The sequence below is a fragment of the Medicago sativa genome, chromosome 8 (genome assembly GCF_051527215.1).
Source record: "Medicago sativa cultivar Bolivia chromosome 8, Bolivia_mono, whole genome shotgun sequence".
Lineage (NCBI taxonomy): Eukaryota > Viridiplantae > Streptophyta > Magnoliopsida > Fabales > Fabaceae > Medicago > Medicago sativa.
Genome location: NC_140756.1, coordinates 72,981,733 through 73,003,053, shown reverse-complemented (window position 1 = coordinate 73,003,053; position 21,321 = coordinate 72,981,733). Strand labels below are relative to the sequence as shown.

Below are 21,321 nucleotides of genomic sequence, written 5' to 3'. Positions count from 1 at the left end.
ACAAAGAGAACATAAAGTCACATATATGTTTCTTACTACCAACTTTTTAAATGTAGTTGTTTACTCTCCTTAAAAATGTAAAGAAGTTTGAAAAAAGTCGGGTCAAACGATACCTTAATCTCCCACAACGGCAATGTAGAAGCAACTGAATTTGGGAGAAAAAATTGAAAAATAGTTAAAAATATAAAAATTGGAAAATAATTAAAAGTTATTAAAAATATAAAAATTAGAAAATAATTAAAAAAAATTGGTTAGAGGTAAAAATGGAAATTCATAGCCCTAACTTCTCCTTAAAAATGTAGAGAAGTTTGAAAAAAGTTGGGTCAAACGATACCTTAATCTCCCACAACGGCAATGTAGAAGCAACTGAATTTGGGAGAAAAAATTGAAAAATAATTAAAAGTTATTAAAAATATAAAAATTAGAAAATAATTAAAAAAAATTGGTTAGGGGCAAAAACGGAATTTCATACACCAACCTTTAAAAAAACCTCCAATAATTGAATTACCAAAATGCCCCTTCTAGGGGCAAAATGGTAATTTCAAGGGACATGTCTTTTTATATTAGTTATAGAGACTCTAACTATAACACTATTATCTATATTTTTCTAAGAAAAGTCAATCGTGAGATTCACACATCAGAAGAAGATTGCTCGTGTAGGTCTTCTTTCTCCTATAAAGAATTCTTTTCACGTCCTCTTCAATGGTAGTAGCTATTAAGCACCACTTTTTAAAAAGCAACTAGTTGTCAACCCGTGCTTCGCACGGGGTGGATTGCTTTTTTTCAGATAAATTTGTTGGCAATCGCATTTGTTAACGCTTAAAAGTGAACTGATTATGAACATAGATATTACATGCTTATAAATATAAAAAGCCATGATCCATAACATACCAAATCTTAGATAGGTCTACCATAAAAGATTCCAAAACAGATGTTATACAACATAGATTCTATTAGAGTAAACCATTTAGTTAATCTATATATAATGAATACTAAATTATTTTTCATAAATGACCCTGAAACAATTGAATTCCCTCAAAAAAAAAAAAAAAACTAAATGGTTTACTCTAAGTGGTAAGAGAAACCAAATACAAATAAAAAACCTCATTTGTAGTAATTTATACATAATCACAAATCACAACAAAGATGTATGATGACCAAGGTTTTTCTATATGGTCCCTGCAGCCAACATCATTTTTTGTTTACCTTAAATAACAGTCCAAATTGTGTACTTTGCATTTTTAAAACTTCAATAGTCTTAGATTAATATCTAAAGAGTGCAATATTAGATGTAGTTAGTTGATTATAAGGATAACGAAATGCAAGCAGAAAGCAAGATAAGTACATTTAACATATTTAAGAAAAGATTCAAGGGACTTTGACAACATATACAAAAGCAAGAGTAAAAATCTTATGAGAGAAATGAACATCTAAAACACATCTAAAACACAGTTGAAAAGGATTTTTGTGACATGAAATGAATGTTGTGAACGATTGGCATACTGTCGTATGAGTAGATTAGCATATTATCAAAACACATATCAATCCACAAGAAAAATGATGAGACCAGGGAGTAAGGTAAAATCATTCATCTAAGGACATAATTCCTTTTTTTAACAACGTATAATTGATAAATACTTAACTTTTCTCTAAAAAAACAAATTCTTTAACAGTCCATTAATACTTAATTGAAAAAAGCAAATTCTTTAACAATCCATTGATACATAATTTTATGATACATTAATCTAATAGAATCTTTTGAGAATGCCTTCACCACCAAATAAGAGAGAGCAAACATATTTTCTGAATCATTGCAAGATTTTTCTGTGTCATGATTTTTTGAAACTTCAAATACGAGAGCAAGACTATTCTATGTATCAAATGACCTCACTATCGTTCTCCTCTTGCCTAATTTCACTCCTACCAAACATCAATAGGTAAGAGCAGAAATGAACTTGGCACTCATTTACAAATAGCATCAAACTACATATATATTCCACAACTATGGCTCAACTACAACTTTTACAATCATTGTCCACCTCATAAATTTAATATATTATATATCATCATTATTTCAAGGATGTATATACACACTGTATTTATGAAATCAGATCTCTAGACAGTGCAGAAAAGAATTTTACTTGAAACCTTTGAGAACGTGAACCATATAACTACAGCCAAAATTTATGGGTTTCTTAGAGCCGCCAAACGCTTCTCAAGGTCATCAACGCCCGAGCTGTAATAACATCAAAATTCTAAGGTCATTAAAACTTGCAAAGAATGCTAACCGCTTAAGAAATTTTAACTTGTTTATGAAAATGCATATTCGATAAATTCTTCGTGAATTACAAGCTACACAGAAGTTTATATATTCCTTTCTCTTAACTTTCTTTTTGTTTTTTAGAGAATAGGGAAAGAGTTACACGGAAGATACCTGCCGACATTTTCAGTATTCTTTGATGCGATTCTCCCTTTGGGAGCTGCTGATAACTGCCAAAAGAGTACAAATAAAATACAAATTAGCTTGACCGAAAGCACTGTCAGATGATATAAGTGAAGAGATTAGTAAAAGCTTATTCCTACCTGTGAGGCAACATCCACACCGATTTCATCAAGCACCTGCCAAGAAAAAGGTAAGTGTAATTACTATAAGTTTCTTTTTGTAATTTAAAAAGCTACTACCATCTTAATGTAAGACCTTGAATTCATTCCCATCTTACTCTTTGTGAATAAAAAACCATTCCTTAAACCTTGTAAGTAAGTCTCAAAGCCATAAGAAATCATGACATTGTAAATTTCAGAAGTAGTAATTTCAGAAGTAGTTTCAGGGAAAGAAACATGATGGTAAAAAAGCCACACGCTAAGATAATACAACTCATTCTGAACCAATCCCAACCAGTCCCAACTCGTGTTAAAGATAATATAGGCAAAAATTTAAACTACAAAAGATTAATTAGCCAATGAATTTAACTATACCATATAAAACATCAAATGTACTATAGAGTATTTAAACTGTTATGATGAATTATATGTTACCGTACCTGTAGCCAAGCTTCTAGAGGCAATACAGCAGAAGGTTGAGGGCACTTGTGGGATTTGTTTTAGTATGAACACTGGAAGAATTTCTCAGCTCCAGCGCGGTGGTCATCGCTGAAGAAACTGCAGGTCCAACTAATTGACCTGCGACACCAGCAGGGGCAACTGCCATCATCTTATCAGAAACTGCAATTTCTTTGGAAACTTGACTACCTTGTGTATGAGTTTTCCCATCTCCATCTGCTTAAACAGTAGAGAAAACATATCTATCATATTTTGGGAATATGACATTTAATTATAATTTCTAGCATAAGACGCCAAAATCGATACGGTATGAAGTCGGAAATATGGGTAAGAGACCACTCTTTAGAGTCTACAACGTGTCTGAATCTGATTGCAAAGTTAAAAACCTGAGCAATATACCCCTTACTGAGCAACAATGATATAATATCATTCAACTTATCAAGACCCTACTCAATAAAGTGGTTGACATCATGATGATAACACAAGTACAATTGTGATCCCATGACAACTCTATTGTTCATCAAGATGTGACACTTGGTGAAGAACAGAGTCATACCAGTGGTTGGTGTTCCCTCACAGCTTCTTTTCCTTCTTTGTTTGATTAGCCTGATCATAAGCAGCACCAGTCTTCTTTGTATTACCATGATCAGACACAGACTCAGTAGTCTGTGCAGCAGCAGTATCAAATCTAGACATCAAATCCTATTTCAAAACAATGAAAACACTTGGAGTCAATTTAATGGACTTGAGCAACAATAAGACACAATAAAGTAACATTTAGGCTAATTACTAACCTGTGAAATCCCAAAACTCTCTGCAACAGTTAAGCCTTTTGCCTTATCAACAGGTTCTGATAAGCAGATAACATCCTGAATAATGATATTCAAGACAATCAGATACACCATATTTAAGAAAATCTGTTAAAAACCTATTAACAAACTACAGTTAAATTTTTTTTAAAAAACATCACAACATTGGAATTGTTACCTCTGAAAAAACATTAGCAGATCCTGTTACTAAGGGTTGTTTTCCCTTGTCCATTAAGGCACTCAAAGAAGCATTTTCCTTTTAATAAGATCCAGAGGCATTTATATTAATAATGAATTTACTTAAGATAATAAAACAATGATCCAAATTGACATAAAACAATGAGGAAACTCACATTTGCATTTTTGCGGAAAGTAGCCTCCTCCGCATCTCACGTTTTCTTAAATTCATTGATGACTGTCGAATCAGTGCAAATCGTGAAAAAACTAAAATTAGGACTAATAATTGAGAAAAATGCATAAATCGAAACTGGGCTGAATATTTAAAAAGAATAATTAGGACTCATAACCTTGAAAAGATTTCACAGAAGCTACAAAAAATTTAGGGCTCCTTACGCTCTTTCTTCGTTTTTCTTCTTCCCGTTCATGCCTAAGCATGTCATATTCATCTAACATGGCAAGAATAGGAATACCATCATATGTGAATGACGTATCATGAGTCTCTTCCCATGCATGTGTTTTGGCAACCAATGTATCAACCAAAGCTGCATTTACACCAAAAGAAACAATGTTAATTCTTCCAATAATGTAGCATCTTTTTGTTTTACCTGATATCAACAGCAAATATAATTAATATAACAGTATCTGATGGTGGTTGTGATTTCATTCCATAAATACCGGGAATTCTCTGGTCGTTTGAGGTTTAAGTATGCACCTATGCTTGCATTATACATGTTGTCATCTTGTTTTGCATTGTTGTGTATAACAAAATTATTAAATCAAAAATGATATATTGGACAAACTTATGCAACCATTTAATGCAATGATCAAATTGCAGTAAAGCTAAACTTGGTAATTCCGGAAATATGGTAAGGCACTATCAAAAAGCAAATCACTCATACTGATTAACTCTTTTATTTTATTTATTACAAGTTTTGCTAACATGATAGTAAATGTCTTGACTCACCTCTCTCACCAAAACTGGACACAAAGAAAAAATGCACAAGGGAGATTATAATTACCCGATTATAGTCCTCAAGCCAGCTCTCTTCTTCACATGCTGACATCCATTTCTCAAACTTGTCCAATATATCTTTTTGGCCTAAAGCTTCTTCTTTGGCTTTTGCTATTTGATTGTCAGCCAGTAATTCAGTTGGTTCAATGTCTCTAGAATCAATCAATGCCATGATCTTCTCTCTTGCAGCATCCGAATCTATTTCTATATGAGCATTAGCAAATATCTCTTCAAGTTCTGCTTGCTTCTTGAAAGCAATTTCCTTCATCCTGCTTGCTTTAAGTTGGTCAAGTCTCTCAACTTCCACTTCAGCCTTCATAAAAAGAACAAAATAATATGCTAGCATAAGTTACAGAGCCCAAACTTTTAAACTTCAGAAGGTCTCTAGTACCTGCTCAATCAGATCCAGAGCAAGTGCACCAGGAATAGTGACTTCATTGACAGAAGCTGAAATGTTACAGGTAACATGGTCAAACAGTTTACTTTATAAAGTCCCACATAAAGTTCAACATATATGCAGAAAATTCATTTGAAGAATGCATTTTACTTTGACCTTCAAATCAAACTACAACCGCATTTTCTTGAAGCAAAAAACTGGGAACATAAACCCAAACAATGCATAATGAAAAATCAACGCTACAACCCCCTTATCATATTGCTTAATGTTGTAAGCAATAAACCTTCTACTACATAACCTGCATAAGTCATAACCCATGTTTATTCTAGCACAATCAATAGCACCGCTAAGAAGCCAAATCCAAAAAAGAACACAAAAGGAAAAAGCCTTGATACCTCTAAATGCAGCAAGCCTTGACTGATAAGGTGGTTTGTAAACCTTGTAAAACAAAGACCTGTCCTGCCAGCAGGTTAATACACAACCATTTTCTTCAGTTCAAAATATATAGCCAATGTAAGATGGAGATCAGACCATATAGCCTAGAGTATGGTCGTGCATGATGAAGAGTGTTTGAAGCTGCAACCTTGTCTTCACTACAAAAAAAGGATTTGTGCACAAGCAAACCTAACAACAGGTGAAGGAAACCAAAATGATTGTAAATTCAGTTTTGACACATTCATGAATTTGCCACAGTATGATTGGTTGGTTTTGGATCCCTTAACATCCACCTTTGAAAGCTAAGCAATATCTCAAATATATGCAGAGATAAGAAAGTAGTAAGGCATGTTAGTTCCATCCTCCCATAATATTCAAACAACAATTTGCATCAGGGAATTCATCTAATACAGTTATACCAAAAGCATTTAATTCTATCACTTCTAACCACTCCTTCGGACCAACAGAGATTATGAAACTTTACTCCAAGTTGCAACAACAATAAATACAAAACGCTAGAAAGACTGAAAAACATTGCTAATCCAATTTGTAATGGAGAACTCTACTTAACAAACCATTATTTAGTAAATTTTCCACCCATAATAGAATTATTCTATCAGAATTACAACAAGGATACAATTTTATGTCATCTGTTTACAAAATGCAGTAGGAAAAGAAAGTAATGGATGACAAAAAGTGCTCAATATGATATATATCGTAATGGGACACAACATAAGCACTATGCAAGTCATATGAAATGTATTTGGCAGGTTTGCACAATCTAATATCTAATATTAATAAGGAACTACTTGTATAATGCATTAGGAATTTAGGATTCATACCTTCTTAGGTGCCTTGTGGATAAAATTAGCTTGCTGCTTCACATCACCAACCTGTCACAGGAAAGATGTGGTAAATATTTCAAATGTTGTCTAAAATGAATAGGAAATCAACAACATTATTAAAGACTTATCTAACCTGTCTGTGATCTCTTTAAGCAAGCGAACCTTTTTAAGATAATCCCTTTGTTGCACCAAATGCAATAAAAATCTTATGAGTGTCCTCCTCATCCCCTTGACTCTAAAACTTATTCCCAACTGATTAGGCAATTTATCAAAAGAATAAATATGAATACAATTGAAGCAAGAAGAATTCTACTTAATACAAATTGAGAAATTTTATTTCACATACTGAGACATTACCTCAAACACTTGGTGAGCGCCACTCCCAACCCATTTATTTTTTACATCAATTCATTTTTTACATCAAACAAAATTCATAACTGATAACTTATAAAAATCTGAAATAAATAATTTGTTTAAATAAAATCACATGATTGAGAACAGAATAATTACCAGCTTTGAACAATGCATTCCTTTCTTCCTTCTTCTTTCCATCTGCATCAATCTTCTCTTGCGTATTAAGATCCCATGATTACACTTACACTAATGAATATCATCTCTAGCCCTCTTCATACCTACACAATCAAAATCACAAAATTAAATCAAAAAATTAACAATTCAATTGATCAATTATATCAACAACAACATTAACAACATAATTAACAATTTGATTAACAATAACATATGTTAAACCTAATATTTGTTGTGATGAACACAATCTATCAGAATCAAAATTTCAACCCCAAACATAAATCACATGCAAGTTCGAATTTTGATAATAACCCAGAAAATAATTCAACATCAAGAACATAAATTCAATAAAAAAAAACTAACCTGAAAAGCATGACTTTAGATTGCAAACAGCTCTTAACCCTTGTTCCTCATTACCACCCTTGTTCCTCATTACCATATTGAACCAAAATCAACACCAGAAACCAACATGCATGAGATTCTAGATCCAATTTCTGAAATAATCCCCAAGAGCAGAATAGAGAAAAGCTGCGCCCTAGAGGGAAGAAATGAGGAAAATGGAGCTTGCTGGAGGTATGAGATAGCAATTAAGTCATGACTGTAGCCTTGCATGTTGGTAATTTTGAGTGAAAAGGGAGAAAGATTTGGAGAAGATGGTGAATAGTGAGAGGGGGGAGGGGGACGATGGGTTTTTAGAAAGAGAAGGGGAAAAAAATTCTGAAGTTTAGAGAGAGAAGGGAAATATTTTTTGTATATATAACTACACTCTCCAATTACCAATTTACTAAAATACCCCTCCAAGGGTAAAATTGTAAAACGTACGGACATTCATTTTCCTACCTAGTTTAGTAGATGAAACTTCCATTACTCTTAAGCACGCTTGCTTGTAAGTATAAAAGGAACCAAAACAACATAATGCAAGATATGTTTTATATTTTCTTGGTTTAAACTAGTTACAAACCCGTGCTTCGCACGGGGTTCAGCTACTTTTTTGACAAAATATTATATCGGAAGGATAAATCGCGAAATGATAGATAATTATAAACCATAATACAATATTTAGAGTATTCAGGCATTACGGGTTACAAAATGAAATATCCAAAATGGCTTGGTCACGAAAACATATGAAAACATATTTAGTCAGCAGTAGAAACACTTTTCTATTAATAATTGATATCTATCTATAAACCAATGAAAACCCTATTACCAAAGCTTTAACGTATACCAATGAAAACCCTATTACCTGATTTATATCATATTGTCTTCCAGCTTCAACGAAGGTCGCATAATCCAAATATTTGTGATGCATGGTCTAAAGCATGGGGTTCAGTAAAATATTTTGTCAAAAAAATTGTTCTAAAGGAAAAATAAGTAAATTAAGGGAGATAGCCGCATTTTTTTAAGAGATTTTTGTCGTTTATAAATGTGAAAATCAAGCAAGCATATTACACAAACATTAGAAATGCGCATAATATTTATCAAAGCATTACAAAGCCTTAATTCATGAAAAAAAGAGGATTCCCATGATATGGAAATGAACTTGTATATGTATTTTCTAGCCTCATTATATGTATATACATGTTTTCCAAAAGCGCACAAACAAAATTACTATAACAATGGGAAGTTATTCAGTTCTCCAAAAGCACACAGAGATTTCTATAGACATTTCTTGAGAAGTCATTCATAAAAACTAAAGTTAACGACCTAAAACAAAAACATCTAGTTTTATAGGTTCACCCAACACTTCGTAGTGGAGACTGCATTGGTAAATAGAGAGAACCATGGATTCATCAATATGCGAAAGTGTCAAGTGTGTGGGCGCACGGATGTGCGTTCGGTTCAGTGGTGGCAACCGCAGCAGAGTTTAGACCTTATGAACAACAATGATTTTGGTATTCGATATTTAGTATGTCTAGCTTAATATGGAGGAAATGTTGGTTATCTGGTAAGCAGGCATGATCAGGGAATGAAGGGAAGAAATTTCATAATTGGAATATAAAATAACAATAGTACTTCTCACCAAAGTGCATTTCCATACCAAAATGGCAACAAAATATAAGCCCAATACAACATTTTACTTGTACAACTGAAATTTAAGATAAAACTTATGCTCTAAAATGAAAATACTCGACCTCTGGGTACTTGATTTACTTCTTGGATTTCTTTGATGGTCTGCACAGAAAACACACATTTAGAACACAACATAAAAAATAAAAAAAACTAAACCAAGTAACAAAAGTGATCAGATACTTACTGGGCCTGGGTTGCTGTTGCAGTTGGTGCGGCTGGTACTGCACCAGTTTCTCTTGATCAGAATGAAAGAGGCATTTTTTATACCGTGGGAATGTTAAGGGAATCTGAGCACTCAGCAGAAGCATTGATTTGAGATATTGCAGGCCAATGCTTGCCACATTGCAGATGATATTTTATGTACAATTCAGGACAACCATCTATGCGCAAATCTTCAAGACCAGTGAGGAGAGGCATGTCACTTGGAAGCAAAATCCTATTAAGAAGAGGGCACTCGTAAATATAGAGCCTCTTAAGATGCAGCATATTTATTAGAAAATTAGGAAGCATCTTACCAAGACTGCACATATAAATACTTGAGATCATATTACCTTTTCAAACAGCAAGATAAGATTGTTCAGGAGCTGATCTCCTCTGTAGATTTGCCATTACTGAACCAGGATTACATGAATTTCGAGACACCGGAGGTAGGGAATTAATATATTTTTTTTAACACCTTATACCATAGACTGAGTTGTTTCAGAACTTACCTCTTAAGGAAAGAATCAATGCCAATTGTAGAGCCTGATTTTGCACTTTGCTGCCATGCCAATATGAACTGCTAGTGCAATAATGAATTACAAAGATTATGATAATAAGATATTCCATTTATGATCATTGGACAAATGACAAGTTCGAAAACGACCGATTATATACCTTTGTAGGGTATTTTCCAACAGCAAATGTTTATGCAAGCTGCGCGGCATATATGTTTGATGTCACACCTAATAAAATACAAAATTCAACATTTAGAAACGACATTTAAAGATGAGAATGTTGCCATAAATGAAGATCCAGGAAGAATTATACCTCCAATAATGACAAGACCATCAAGATTCAAATTGTTGCATGTAGCAAGAGCAGCATTAACTTGTCAGTGGTCCTAATTTGATCTTTTGTCCGCCCAAGCAAATCATGACTACCTAATAAAGAACAATCATCGTATGATAATAACAATTTTAAAAAATATCCGAGAAATAATTGATTTAAAAAAAACAGTTTTACCAAGCAAATCATGACCACCTAATTTGCATTCAATTCTAATTTTTATCCAAAAAAAAACAGTTTTCAGATTTCGATTAATTTAAAAAACTTAAACAAACATAATTAAAACCACTAAAAATGACTTAGTCAACCAAATATGATTTTTTTCTCAAATAGTCTAACAAATGGAATCAATTAAACTATTACTGATTTCATTATGAAGTGCTTCAGATATATACCTCAATGGAAGCAAGAACGATCCTCAAGGCCATTTCATGGATATATTTCCCTCTCGTCGGGTATGATCTATATCTGATGTAAAAATCAGTCGTTAGAAGATAGGTTCACGAAACAAACAATAGTGCAAAGAAAGCTCATCATCGGGTATATCATTACTTTGAATAGCAGACCTCCCCGTTTGAACCGCCGAGTACAGCCATATTTGTTGCAGTACACATCAGTATACCTCCATCAGCAATAGATTGAACTGAATCAAGAAACGCAGAAGGCAAACCATATGGATCAAGATCAACTTGGAAAACAGAAAAATGTGAACACCGTCAAAAGGGTATTTTCATTATATTAAATTAAAAGCAGTTTTGTCAACCGCAGCCGCGCAGATAGCAATTTATTCAAATCTTGCTATCCGATAGTGCTATATTGCCGCTATGTGACAACACTTTTGCACTAAATAGCACATTGCATAAAAATAGTGAGATAAACTACAACTTTCTAGAAAGAAAGTTGCACTGGATAACAACTAATAAATGCAAAATAACAGTGAAACACAAAATTAAGGCACAAAACTAATTCCAAATCAAATTGAATTCAAATTAAACATAACCCTAATGAAATTCAACAACAATTTCATACCACAAGTGAAATATATATAAGTATATGAATTCAAATTCAACAATTCAACAGTGAAACACAAAATTAGAGCACAAGATGAAAACCTCGTCCTCAGACGAATCACTCTCCGATTCACTAACCTCTTTCTTAGCAGCCACAGGTTTCTTCTCTTCTTCAGAGCTACTATCATCATCTTCATCGTCAGAATCTGAGCTATCTTTCTTACTCTTTTTTCAACAGCAATAGGCTTAGACACAGGCTTTGCATCCTATACAGTGGGGCATAAGTTAGAACATCAAAGCATTATAAATGAGTACTTATGTGAGGAACAATAGGTTCTCATAAAATGTATTATAAAGAACAATGTTTTCAGGCAAAAACCCAGTAAAAAAAAAAAAAAAAAAAAAATTAACATCTCATAAACTCATACATCAGAAACAAAACACCAGCTCAAAACCAAAACATACAACAACAAAAAAACCCTAAAATCTCAATCCGAAATCAACAAACCACAAACCAAAACATCAAAATCAAACACTTCAAATAATAAGAACATCCTTCTGAAAACATTCAACTTCAATTGATTAAAAAGCAAAAACACATCACCAGGTTTGTATTTGCGGAGTTACTAATTTCATGTGATATCAAATGAAACAAAATCAGTCGATACCTTTCAGATCTTGATGTGCTCGAGAATCCCATAAAAATGTTCCACATTAGCCTATAAGTAAGTCTCATAATGTTTAAACAAAAGTACTTACAGAAATCACTCCCATGAAGTTTAATAAAGGTTTTGGTGCAGAAATAAGTAATATTGCTTGGATGAGGCCAATGACAGTTAGGAAAGTGAGAGCACCTCAAAAAGGCGCGGTCTATAAATAATAAATGTACTAAAGTTTCCTTGAAGTAACCACAAAGGAACCAAATATAGATAGCCGCTGATGTTGAAATGAACCATATATGCAAACTAACTCAAAAGGCTAAGCAAGTCATGTGATCTCTTTCAAAAAACAAAGATAATGACCTAAAATTAGTAATTCATGGGGTAATCTATCTAAACATTAACTAAACATTCTAAAATTAATGATTTGCTTACAATTCACACAATACCCCAAAGGTGGGAACTAAAACTAAAGGAAATCACCTCTAAATTGAACATATGCGAGGTCCACTTCAGTTTCAGTTCTGCACCTCCTCACTTCGGCGAGTTATCGCAAAAGAACCCAGATTATGCACATTTCTGCATCAAGTCCCGTACTTCCAAGTTGTCTCCAGACCTCAATACTTAACCAAAATTAGTGAAACCAGTACCAACTCTAAATGAAAAAAGAAAATATCTTCTTTAAGCACATGCAGGGAAAAATAGAAAGTACATACAGATACTGAAAAGAAATCTTTCTGTTCCAGCTCTGATTGCTTATTAAGAGCATTTAGAAAGCGTTTTGCCTCTTTCTGTTGACTGATCCCCCTGCTTCGACCAAAATCAACAACCCCATGCTAATCAATATATTTATTATACAGGGATTCCTTCATGATAGCAACACATTTTTCCTTTAGAACAAAGAAATGAATCATGCCAACTTTTAAGGGCCAAACGGAACAAAACAAATGTCAATTAGACAAGATGAAAAATGCAAAGGTGAAGCTCTAAATGCAAAAGAGTTTGAGAAGATAACTCATACTTTGAACAATGACTTAACAGTTCTCTGAGTTGGTCCCACCTTGACACTCATAGCCCTGTATATACCAGTCACCTGATGTACAACAAAACACTCATGGGACCATTGAACAAACATGAGAATATCTATTTATCAGAGTGTCATGGTATAGTCTCACCTCAACTTTGTCACCTGGCTTTCCAGTATCCACCAGTTTGTCATGCAATAGCAAGCTAACAGTGTGAGGCGTTCCTCCCTCAGGTATCTCGTCAGGTGTCTCCTGAAGCCTCACAATTTGTTTATCAGTAAACCTGAAATTAGAAAAGATATGTTAATTGCAGTTTCCAGGTTTATGAACTAAAATCCAAGTGAAAAACCTTACACCAAATAGTCACATGACCAAAACACATTGTTCAAAATAGGGGCTAATGAAGTTTAAATAATTATTTTTCAAACTTGTAGTTATCTTAACATCTTGATATAAAAATGCAAGATAATATTGTCTTCTAGATCAATCTTATTGACCGTCTAATTTAGCAACAAAAAAAAAATTAACCAAGAAACACTTATTCTGGCATTACATAAGCTGATATTATTCCCTTGATCTCAGCTTAAAAGAGATGGGAAAATATTGGCAGTGTTCCATCTCAAGTACTTAAAAATCTCTCTTACATACTTGTTATTATGCATCAGATAGGCGCAAAACATATAAAACACATACTTGTAGATAGTATAGTCATAGTGCTAGTTTGCAAAAACAATTGTAAATTCTATTTTAAGTTTATGATGAGATTCACAATAGTGTATTGTAAACAAATTCTTATTTTATATCAAATGAGGTGAAATTCTGCAGTCCAAAATTTTGTAGTCATTGAGATTGTATTATGTATTGTGACATTGGTTTGATGTTGGCAAGTTATATACCTACTATTGACTTTGATGTTATATATTGGCGATAATTTATTTAGTACAAAAGGTTGTAAAATAGCAGCTATATCAGCACTACAACACTGTAAGCATAGCAGAATTTCAACAAACAGCAAATTTTCACGATCTGCTATTGACAACATTGTGCAAAACTTATTCCTTTCACTTACCTCTTGGTGTGTAATGCTTTCCCAGCCTTCATCAAAAAAGGTACCCCATCCCATCTTGCATTATCTATGAAGTGGGCAGCCGCGGCAAATGTCTGGGTTAAGCTGTCCTTTGGTACAGTTTTGTCATCAATGTAGGCTGGATATGCAACACCTCCTCTGGTGTGGTTCTTATATTGGCCTAAAACTACATCCTCGAGTTTAATCGGTCTCATAGAACGAAGAACCTTGACCTGACATCCATTAAGCAATTGAAAGTCATGAAAAATCACAATTATTTAAAACAGATGAATTAAAGGTCCATAACCATGAGTCTCTGAGGCGTAGCTCAAGTGGTTGAACTAAACCACCCAAATGATTTTGAGAAGAAAGTCCAGGTTTTAAACTCTGGCTTCTAGCATATACATCCTCCGACCTTATATTTAACCGAAAAAGGTACATGTATTTGTATCAAATAGATGAACCTTTCTACTTATATTTAAGGTCGGAGGGAGTAATATACTAAAAATTAATATTTGCCTATAAAAAAAGTATATAACCATATGAGACCTTTTCATTTCTAATGTCCTCTGCATCCAAACTAACAGGGGTTTCCTTTGCAAAGAGGGCTAGTATTTGAAGTAGATGATTCTGCATAATATGTCTAATTATACCATAATTGTCAAAGTACCTACACATGGAACAGATATGAAAATATATGAGAATCACCATTTTAAGATCATAAAAAGTGTAAATGCTGCAAAGGAAGAGAAGTTACCTGCCACGTCCTTCAGTACCAAAATCTTCTGAGAATATCAACTGTACATTTTTTATGTATTGCCTCGACCACAAAGGTTCAAAAATTAGATTTGAGAATCGGAGAACAAAAAGATTTTCCACAAGCTCTTTTCCAAGATAGTGATCGATCCTATATAATATTTTCCATTTTAAATAAAGCACTTTACAATCATTAAAATCTACAGATAATTAGACCATGTTTGGATTGGATTGTTTAAGTTTATCCACTGCCATAAACACTTCTAGGATTGTTTGAAGGAGCTCATGGAAACAATTTATGACATGTTTGTAAGTTGTTTTCAGCTTATTTTCATAATCTCTCCAATATAGCTTATGAAAATAGATTATAGTTTATATGAAAACAATTTGACCTTTTTTTATCTTGTTATAGAAATAGCTTATATATAAGCACTTATATGATAAGTGTGAATGGTATAAGCGCTTAATATATCCAAACACAGTCAAAGTGTAGTTAGAAAACCTGAAAATTTGATCCTCAGTCAGATACTGCTTGAATGATCTTGTTAAAGCAGCTGAGGACGCAAATGATTATGCCATCGCTCTCTACACTGCTTGCCAACCCTTCCTTCTAACTTCTCGGCTATTTGAGCCCATTTTCTTTCACCATATTGCTTCACCAACCTTATCAGTTTCCTTTAATCATCATACCAAATAAAACATATTAATAAAATAAAAGTTTAGTACAAATCATATAGTTCTAAATTGCAGCACGCAGTTCGCATAGACATGATCAAAGTGTATCCAAAACCACAATCAAACAACAAAACAAACCAATAACCATCTCATAACCTCAAACCAACATAAACTGCTACCTTAGTAATCAAGAAAATCATTCTTTTGAGGCAGCAAACTCGATATACTTCCTTGACCCCAACCTTTTTCTACACGCTTCAGAATTTTCAATGCGATATTACTGCCAACATCCCTGTCAAGTAACAGAAAACATTTTGTCAAAATAAAAAAAAAGTAACAGGGAACATATCATTAGGAAATATTTAGATATTACATGCATATAATTATAAAATAACATGATCCATAACATATCAAATCTTAGATAAATATTTTAGAACCTTTTTATTCACTATGTTGGCATGCTTCTTATGTTTCCTTTATCAACTGCTGCAATAAAAGAAGCTTGCAGTTCTGGAGGAACCTGAACATATAATTCACTCAATTAGTAGAAGCAATATATGTGAAACATAAAAGAAAAATGAGTTAATCATCTGTCATTCAAAGCCACAAAGACATATAAATTGAAGTTATAAATTTTTGTAAATTTTTCTATACATGACCAATACTCACATGAAGACAATGAATTTGGTCCCATATCCAAATTCAAAGTAATCAATTTCAGAAAAATCTAACACTAAAACTGATCTGTAGAAACCAATTCCAGCACAGCAGTCCATAAAACCTATGATTGAATCATTCATATGAAATCAAACATTTCTGATTATTTTACTGTATGCAGCCAGCTTATAACTGCAACTTATGCAACTGGTCCCGTCTAAAAATTCAAAATCAATAAATTATTAAAAATCCTGCACTGAAGCTATTTTCTGCAGTAATTTTAAGAAAAACCTAGCTCATTTTTATAATCTCCTTTTTCATATACAATAAGAATCACTTCACCATAAAACCCATTCAATCAAATTATTCCAGTGGCCAAATCAATAAACCTTTCAATCATGCTATCATTCACACAAAATCAATTTAGTAAAAATACACAAACAAATCAACGCAATAACTTCAATTCTTAAAATCAAACATGCATAATGAACAGTTTACTTTTCATCAATCAATTTCATGTCTCATAACCCCTAAATTAGTTGATTTAGATTATGCATGAGGGATGAGGGAAAGGGAAACCCACCTTTAATTCTTTATGGTGATGGCAGCAAGCTCTGGTGCTCTTGTTTCCTTAAGTTCCTAGCTTCCATCTCCAATTACTCAGTCTTGAAGAACCCCTAATTTTTCTTTAGTTACTTCTTCTTTCTCAGAACCCTAATTCCATTTCTTCTACTCTTCTCCCTCTGCCTCACTCTCGACCTCAGACCCCTCTTACCCAAACTTAACATTCTTCTCACAAATCCTTCACAAATTTTCAATCAAACCCACATGCAAGATTAGAATTAGATTCAGCACTCAAACCAGAGAATATTACATTGATGAATTTAAGCATAATCACTTATACAATGATAAAAGAAGCATAATCATGAATTCATGTTTTGGGACATATATTACTTTACTGTTTATTACTCAATTTCATAAAACCATAAAAATTCTCTTTTCCCCCAAATGAAAACCTAACTCTAAATTCATCAAATTTCTACATGCATGAGGGAAAGGAAACCAAAAACAACAAAAACAAAAACATAATCACACCAAAAACAGAATCAACAACAAAAAAAACCCAGAATCACCAAAACACAAAAGCTAAAACAAAAATAAAACAGATTACACACAAAATTCATTCTATCTGAGACATGCATGGCATTAGATTGCTGAAAAACTAAATAAATTAATCAACCCCAGAAATTAACTTTGATGAAGAAAAAAATGAAAATGAAAAACAAAAGAAGAAGGGTTGTTACTACCTTTGATGAAGCAGAAATGAAAACGGAAGAAGGAAGAAGAAGGAAGAACATGAGTTTTAGGGAGAGAAATCGTTTCTCTCTTTCTCTCATCCCCTTTCTTTCTCTGCTTCCCGACCCTCTCTCTCTTTTCCCTTTTTTCTGTTTTTTTTTTTCTCTTTACACATATATATTGGGCAAGCAAGGCAAATAATTATTTTACCAAAATACCCCCAATAAGGGCAAAATGGTAATTGGCACGGACATTCATTTTCCTATCTAGTTTAGTAGATATATTTGTGTCCTACAAATATACCCTTTTTATTTTATTAAACTATTGCAAAACTATATTAATTATTATTATCTTTGCAAATATATTACGTTTTACTTTTTATCATTATTATTTTATTTTAGTTTTTGTTTAATTTGTTTATGTTGAAACTGATCCTTGTAAAACGTTCCTAATATCCGCTTTACAATGATTAGTTTCTAATTTCTTATATAGAAGGGACTAATTCTATCATAACAAATGTTATAGATATTAAAACAAAATAACACAAACCACAAATTTGTATGTTAGCAAAGATTAAAAACTAAAAATTGTTTTTCCTCAAACAAAATAAAACAATTGTATATTTGCAGAGGTCAAAAATATATGTACACCTATTGTTTATTTAACGCTAAAAAAACCTATTGTTTATTTAGTTAGCATCTACAAAAAACCTATTGTCTATTTAAACTTGCTTGATACGTAAACAAACTCTTTTTTATTTATTTTTTTGCAAAATACGTAAACAAACTTAAATGCTGGAGTTTCTAATCTAATGTATAATCTTAAGCAGGGTTGAATTTCAGAGTTGTGCGATATAGCTTCAAGACTCATGACCTTATATGGAGAACCGTGTGATATGGATAGTAGCTATCTTTTTTTCTTCTCAAGATTGTGATTGAATCCTATACAGCAAAACTTCTCTTCATAATTTTATTCAGAATATTGCTAATCATTGCAAATGAGTCTCACAAAAAAAATGAAAGAATGTATAATCCAATGGAATGAAGTAACACTTTCAAATAGTACATTTCGTTTGATTATACAACTTTTAAAAAACGAACGATCAGATCAAGTCTCATTAAAAGCATATGTGGGAGTGAGTTGGAACGTGGAGGGCGAATGTGAGTGTGTATTGAGCGCATGCTAACGTATGTAGAAGCGTGACGTGGAACGAAACCAAAATTCCAAAAAGGAAAAATTTAAGGTTTTGGTTTCATAAAAGATTAATACATAATTAGAGGTGGCGCGTGTTGATTGCGCCATCTCCCACTTACAAAACAAGTTACCTCTTCGGACACACCCCAAGTATCATATCTCCACTGTATATACATTAGTATTGTGTCTAATCTCTCCTATGTGAAACTTCTGATATTAGCATCAATGATCTAATACATTATTTGGTGGAATTATGTGAATCATGAATCAAATCTGATTTTGAATATTTAAATTGAGACAACCAAGTGGTAGCCTAATCTAATATTGGATTAAATTTTGAAATGAAGTGGGGGCTGATATGGAGGTCAACTATAGTATATACACAAATGATCATTCTAATTAAATTTTGCCACTAGTAGGCTAGCTACTTACTTCAATTACTTCAAACAGAAATTGGAAAATGCTGTGACTGATTATGACTGTTTGTTTTTGTGCTATATATGTTTTGTCACTTTGCCATATAGTTGAGGGAACATGAATGTGATTTATATATGTCATTCATACGACTTTGGAGACTATGATTTATTCTTCCATTATAGGCATCAAATTTGTGGCAAAGCATGAAGGTGTGGGGTAAATAGAGTTCCTTAAATGCTTGAAACTCTTGTAGTTGTACCACAAGCAAAGATAGATATAAGATAGCTATGATTTCTTCAAGGCTCCAAAGGCTTCTAAATGAGGGAAAACTTGCTATCACATTAAATTTAAATTTATGATGCAACACTTTGTGGTCCTGCAACTTTTCCTCAGCCATTTGTATTGAAGTGTTGTAATTAAATATAATTAATAATTAATATATACACTTAGTTATATAACAAATGTTTAATCATTATATGGCCGTATCCTTATTTCTTTTCTTTTTGTTCCAAATCTTGGTGCTTTTTGCTTTATAAAACGAACTTGGATGAGGTATGCTATTGCTAGCTTTCAAGAACCGATGCATTTTATTTATTGCTTTAATTGTAGTAAAACAAAAAGACAATATATAAAAGTTAGGAAAAATTACACTAGGAAAGATTCATCTCATTGGTATGATTTATGGATAATTAAGAAACGACAATGGTGTGGGGAGGGGGATCCCGAAAATGGAAGTATCCATACTCTTGGACAAAATTATGAATAAGCAAAGCACTTCTTGCATTACCATAATTTCATTAGTTTTTATAGGTTCGATACCCTTGGTTAGGATTTTCCACTAGCCGCCTAATTTTCCATTAACAAAAAAATACTAATAATAATTTAAGAAATTGAAAGTAATTTATTTTTAACCACATGTGTTGGGAATCGGATATCAAATACACTTTCAATTTAAATCTTGATGCTATATTTTTTTTTTTTTTGAAAGAATCTTGATGCTATATATAACTTCATACTTCTGATGCATAAATGTTCAAGTTGGTATTATAACAAAGCATATTATAATTATGTTTATGTATCAAAACTAAAAAAATGTTTTAGGTGATGTTGAATTATTAAAATGTTTGATGTTTGCTGTCTTGGATCAATTCCATATGCAATGATCTAGAGAAATTGTCTTCCAAATTGGGCGAAAACTAATAAAGCGGGATATAGATTGTTCATCTACTTGTGTCATATGTCAAAATTATTCATTCATACTTAAATTCACATATTTTTCTTGGTTGTGCTGAAACGGTTGCTTGTTGGAGAAATGTCAAATTATTGGCCATTTTGGAGCTTTTTTTTAAGCGTTTTTATTAGAAGACAACGATGTCTTTTTTATTTAATCAAAATAAAAGAAGAGAAATCATAACTATATGGGGATTAGGTCAAAACCCAAAGCAAACAATCAAGAGGGTCCTAACTCCATCTTAAAGGTCATTTTCATGGAAGCTAATGGTTTTGATGATTCCTTTGGTCATATGTGGGGGTATTTTAACACTGAATCAACTACATTATTTCTCTAATTATCGCTTGAAAGATGAAACATTTGGAAAAAGGTGAAATTTGATGGTTTGAGTGGGACACAAGGGTCAAGGTTGGAAGAGTGTTAACTCGGACACAACATCTGATGTATCATTGGCAAGCGTCTTCATGGGTTAGTTTAGTGAAGACATCAATCACTTTTTATTTTCAAATGTCTATTTTTATTCATTTTAATTACTTGGTAACTGTAAGATAATTGTATAATAATATTATGATCCAAGTAATGAAAGTAATTTTTGCAGATATTTTTTTATGATAATTGTATAATTTGATCCAAGAGAATTTTACTACACTTATCTATTGTATGAGTTTTTTTTTTTTTTTTCAATTTTTTTGGTTCTTGTATATGCATGTCTAGATTTTGAACAATAGTTATTATAAAGCAAACGGCAATGTGTGTTTGGTAAAATAAAGCTATAAGCTAGCAGATAGCTGAAAAGCTAGCTTATAGCTGATGACTGATAGCTGAAAGCTTATAGCTGAAAAGTTAGCTGATTGAAATTAAAAGTGTTTGGTAAAATCAGCTTTTTAAGTAATTAATAAATATGAAATGACATAAAAGTACATGTATGTTTAATTTATATAAGTTATATGTA

At 32.5% G+C, this 21,321-nt stretch overlaps 1 protein-coding gene and 2 long non-coding RNA genes across 23 annotated transcripts; all 3 read right to left on the bottom strand.

The window, feature by feature from the left end:
* Window positions 1-1,781: 1,781 nt before the first annotated feature.
* On the bottom strand, window positions 1,782-4,591 carry LOC146901291 (uncharacterized). Of its 2 annotated transcripts, none has more exons than XR_015023507.1 (9): window positions 4,443-4,591; window positions 4,223-4,284; window positions 4,048-4,125; window positions 3,855-3,929; window positions 3,617-3,762; window positions 3,042-3,276; window positions 2,584-2,619; window positions 2,435-2,490; window positions 1,782-2,236 (listed from the first exon to the last, which is right to left on the bottom strand). It is a non-coding gene; the product is annotated as an uncharacterized LOC146901291 (long non-coding RNA). The 2 variants fall into 2 exon arrangements; XR_015023506.1 differs by having other exon boundaries at window positions 4,397-4,501.
* A 709-nt stretch (window positions 4,592-5,300) lies between these two features.
* Window positions 5,301-7,992, bottom strand: LOC146901290 (uncharacterized). Of its 3 annotated transcripts, XR_015023508.1 has the most exons (9): window positions 7,630-7,992; window positions 7,249-7,370; window positions 7,096-7,175; window positions 6,872-6,990; window positions 6,736-6,786; window positions 5,990-6,082; window positions 5,854-5,912; window positions 5,453-5,508; window positions 5,301-5,374 (listed from the first exon to the last, which is right to left on the bottom strand). It is a non-coding gene; the product is annotated as an uncharacterized LOC146901290 (long non-coding RNA). The 3 variants fall into 3 exon arrangements; XR_015023509.1 differs by lacking the exon at window positions 7,096-7,175; XR_015023510.1 differs by lacking the exons at window positions 5,301-5,374; window positions 5,453-5,508 and adding an exon at window positions 5,619-5,756.
* Window positions 7,993-9,235: 1,243 nt separating this feature from the next.
* On the bottom strand, window positions 9,236-17,680 carry LOC146901289 (glucose-6-phosphate 1-dehydrogenase 2, chloroplastic-like). Of its 18 annotated transcripts, none has more exons than XR_015023501.1 (21): window positions 17,539-17,680; window positions 16,815-17,033; window positions 16,012-16,094; window positions 15,754-15,866; window positions 15,402-15,574; window positions 14,901-15,050; window positions 14,693-14,813; window positions 14,147-14,376; window positions 13,228-13,360; window positions 13,074-13,145; window positions 12,769-12,859; window positions 12,536-12,675; window positions 11,532-11,659; window positions 10,936-11,026; window positions 10,779-10,851; window positions 10,366-10,474; window positions 10,213-10,280; window positions 10,047-10,114; window positions 9,888-9,947; window positions 9,521-9,772; window positions 9,236-9,438 (listed from the first exon to the last, which is right to left on the bottom strand). XR_015023501.1 is itself a non-coding variant. In XM_085737707.1 (12 exons), the coding sequence occupies exons 7-11, from the start codon at window positions 14,777-14,779 to the stop codon at window positions 12,812-12,814; spliced, it is 573 nt and encodes a 190-aa protein (XP_085593833.1). In that variant the 5' UTR covers window positions 14,780-14,813; window positions 14,901-15,050; window positions 15,402-15,574; window positions 15,754-15,866; window positions 16,012-16,094; window positions 16,815-17,033; window positions 17,539-17,678; the 3' UTR covers window positions 12,535-12,668; window positions 12,769-12,811. The 18 variants fall into 18 exon arrangements, 6 of the variants coding, with proteins under 6 accessions (XP_085593833.1, XP_085593834.1, XP_085593832.1 ...); XR_015023494.1 differs by having other exon boundaries at window positions 10,366-10,478; window positions 12,769-12,862; window positions 17,539-17,678; XR_015023496.1 differs by having other exon boundaries at window positions 10,047-10,117; window positions 10,366-10,478; window positions 12,536-12,660; window positions 12,769-12,862; window positions 17,539-17,678.
* Between the last annotated feature and the right edge of the window lie 3,641 nt (window positions 17,681-21,321).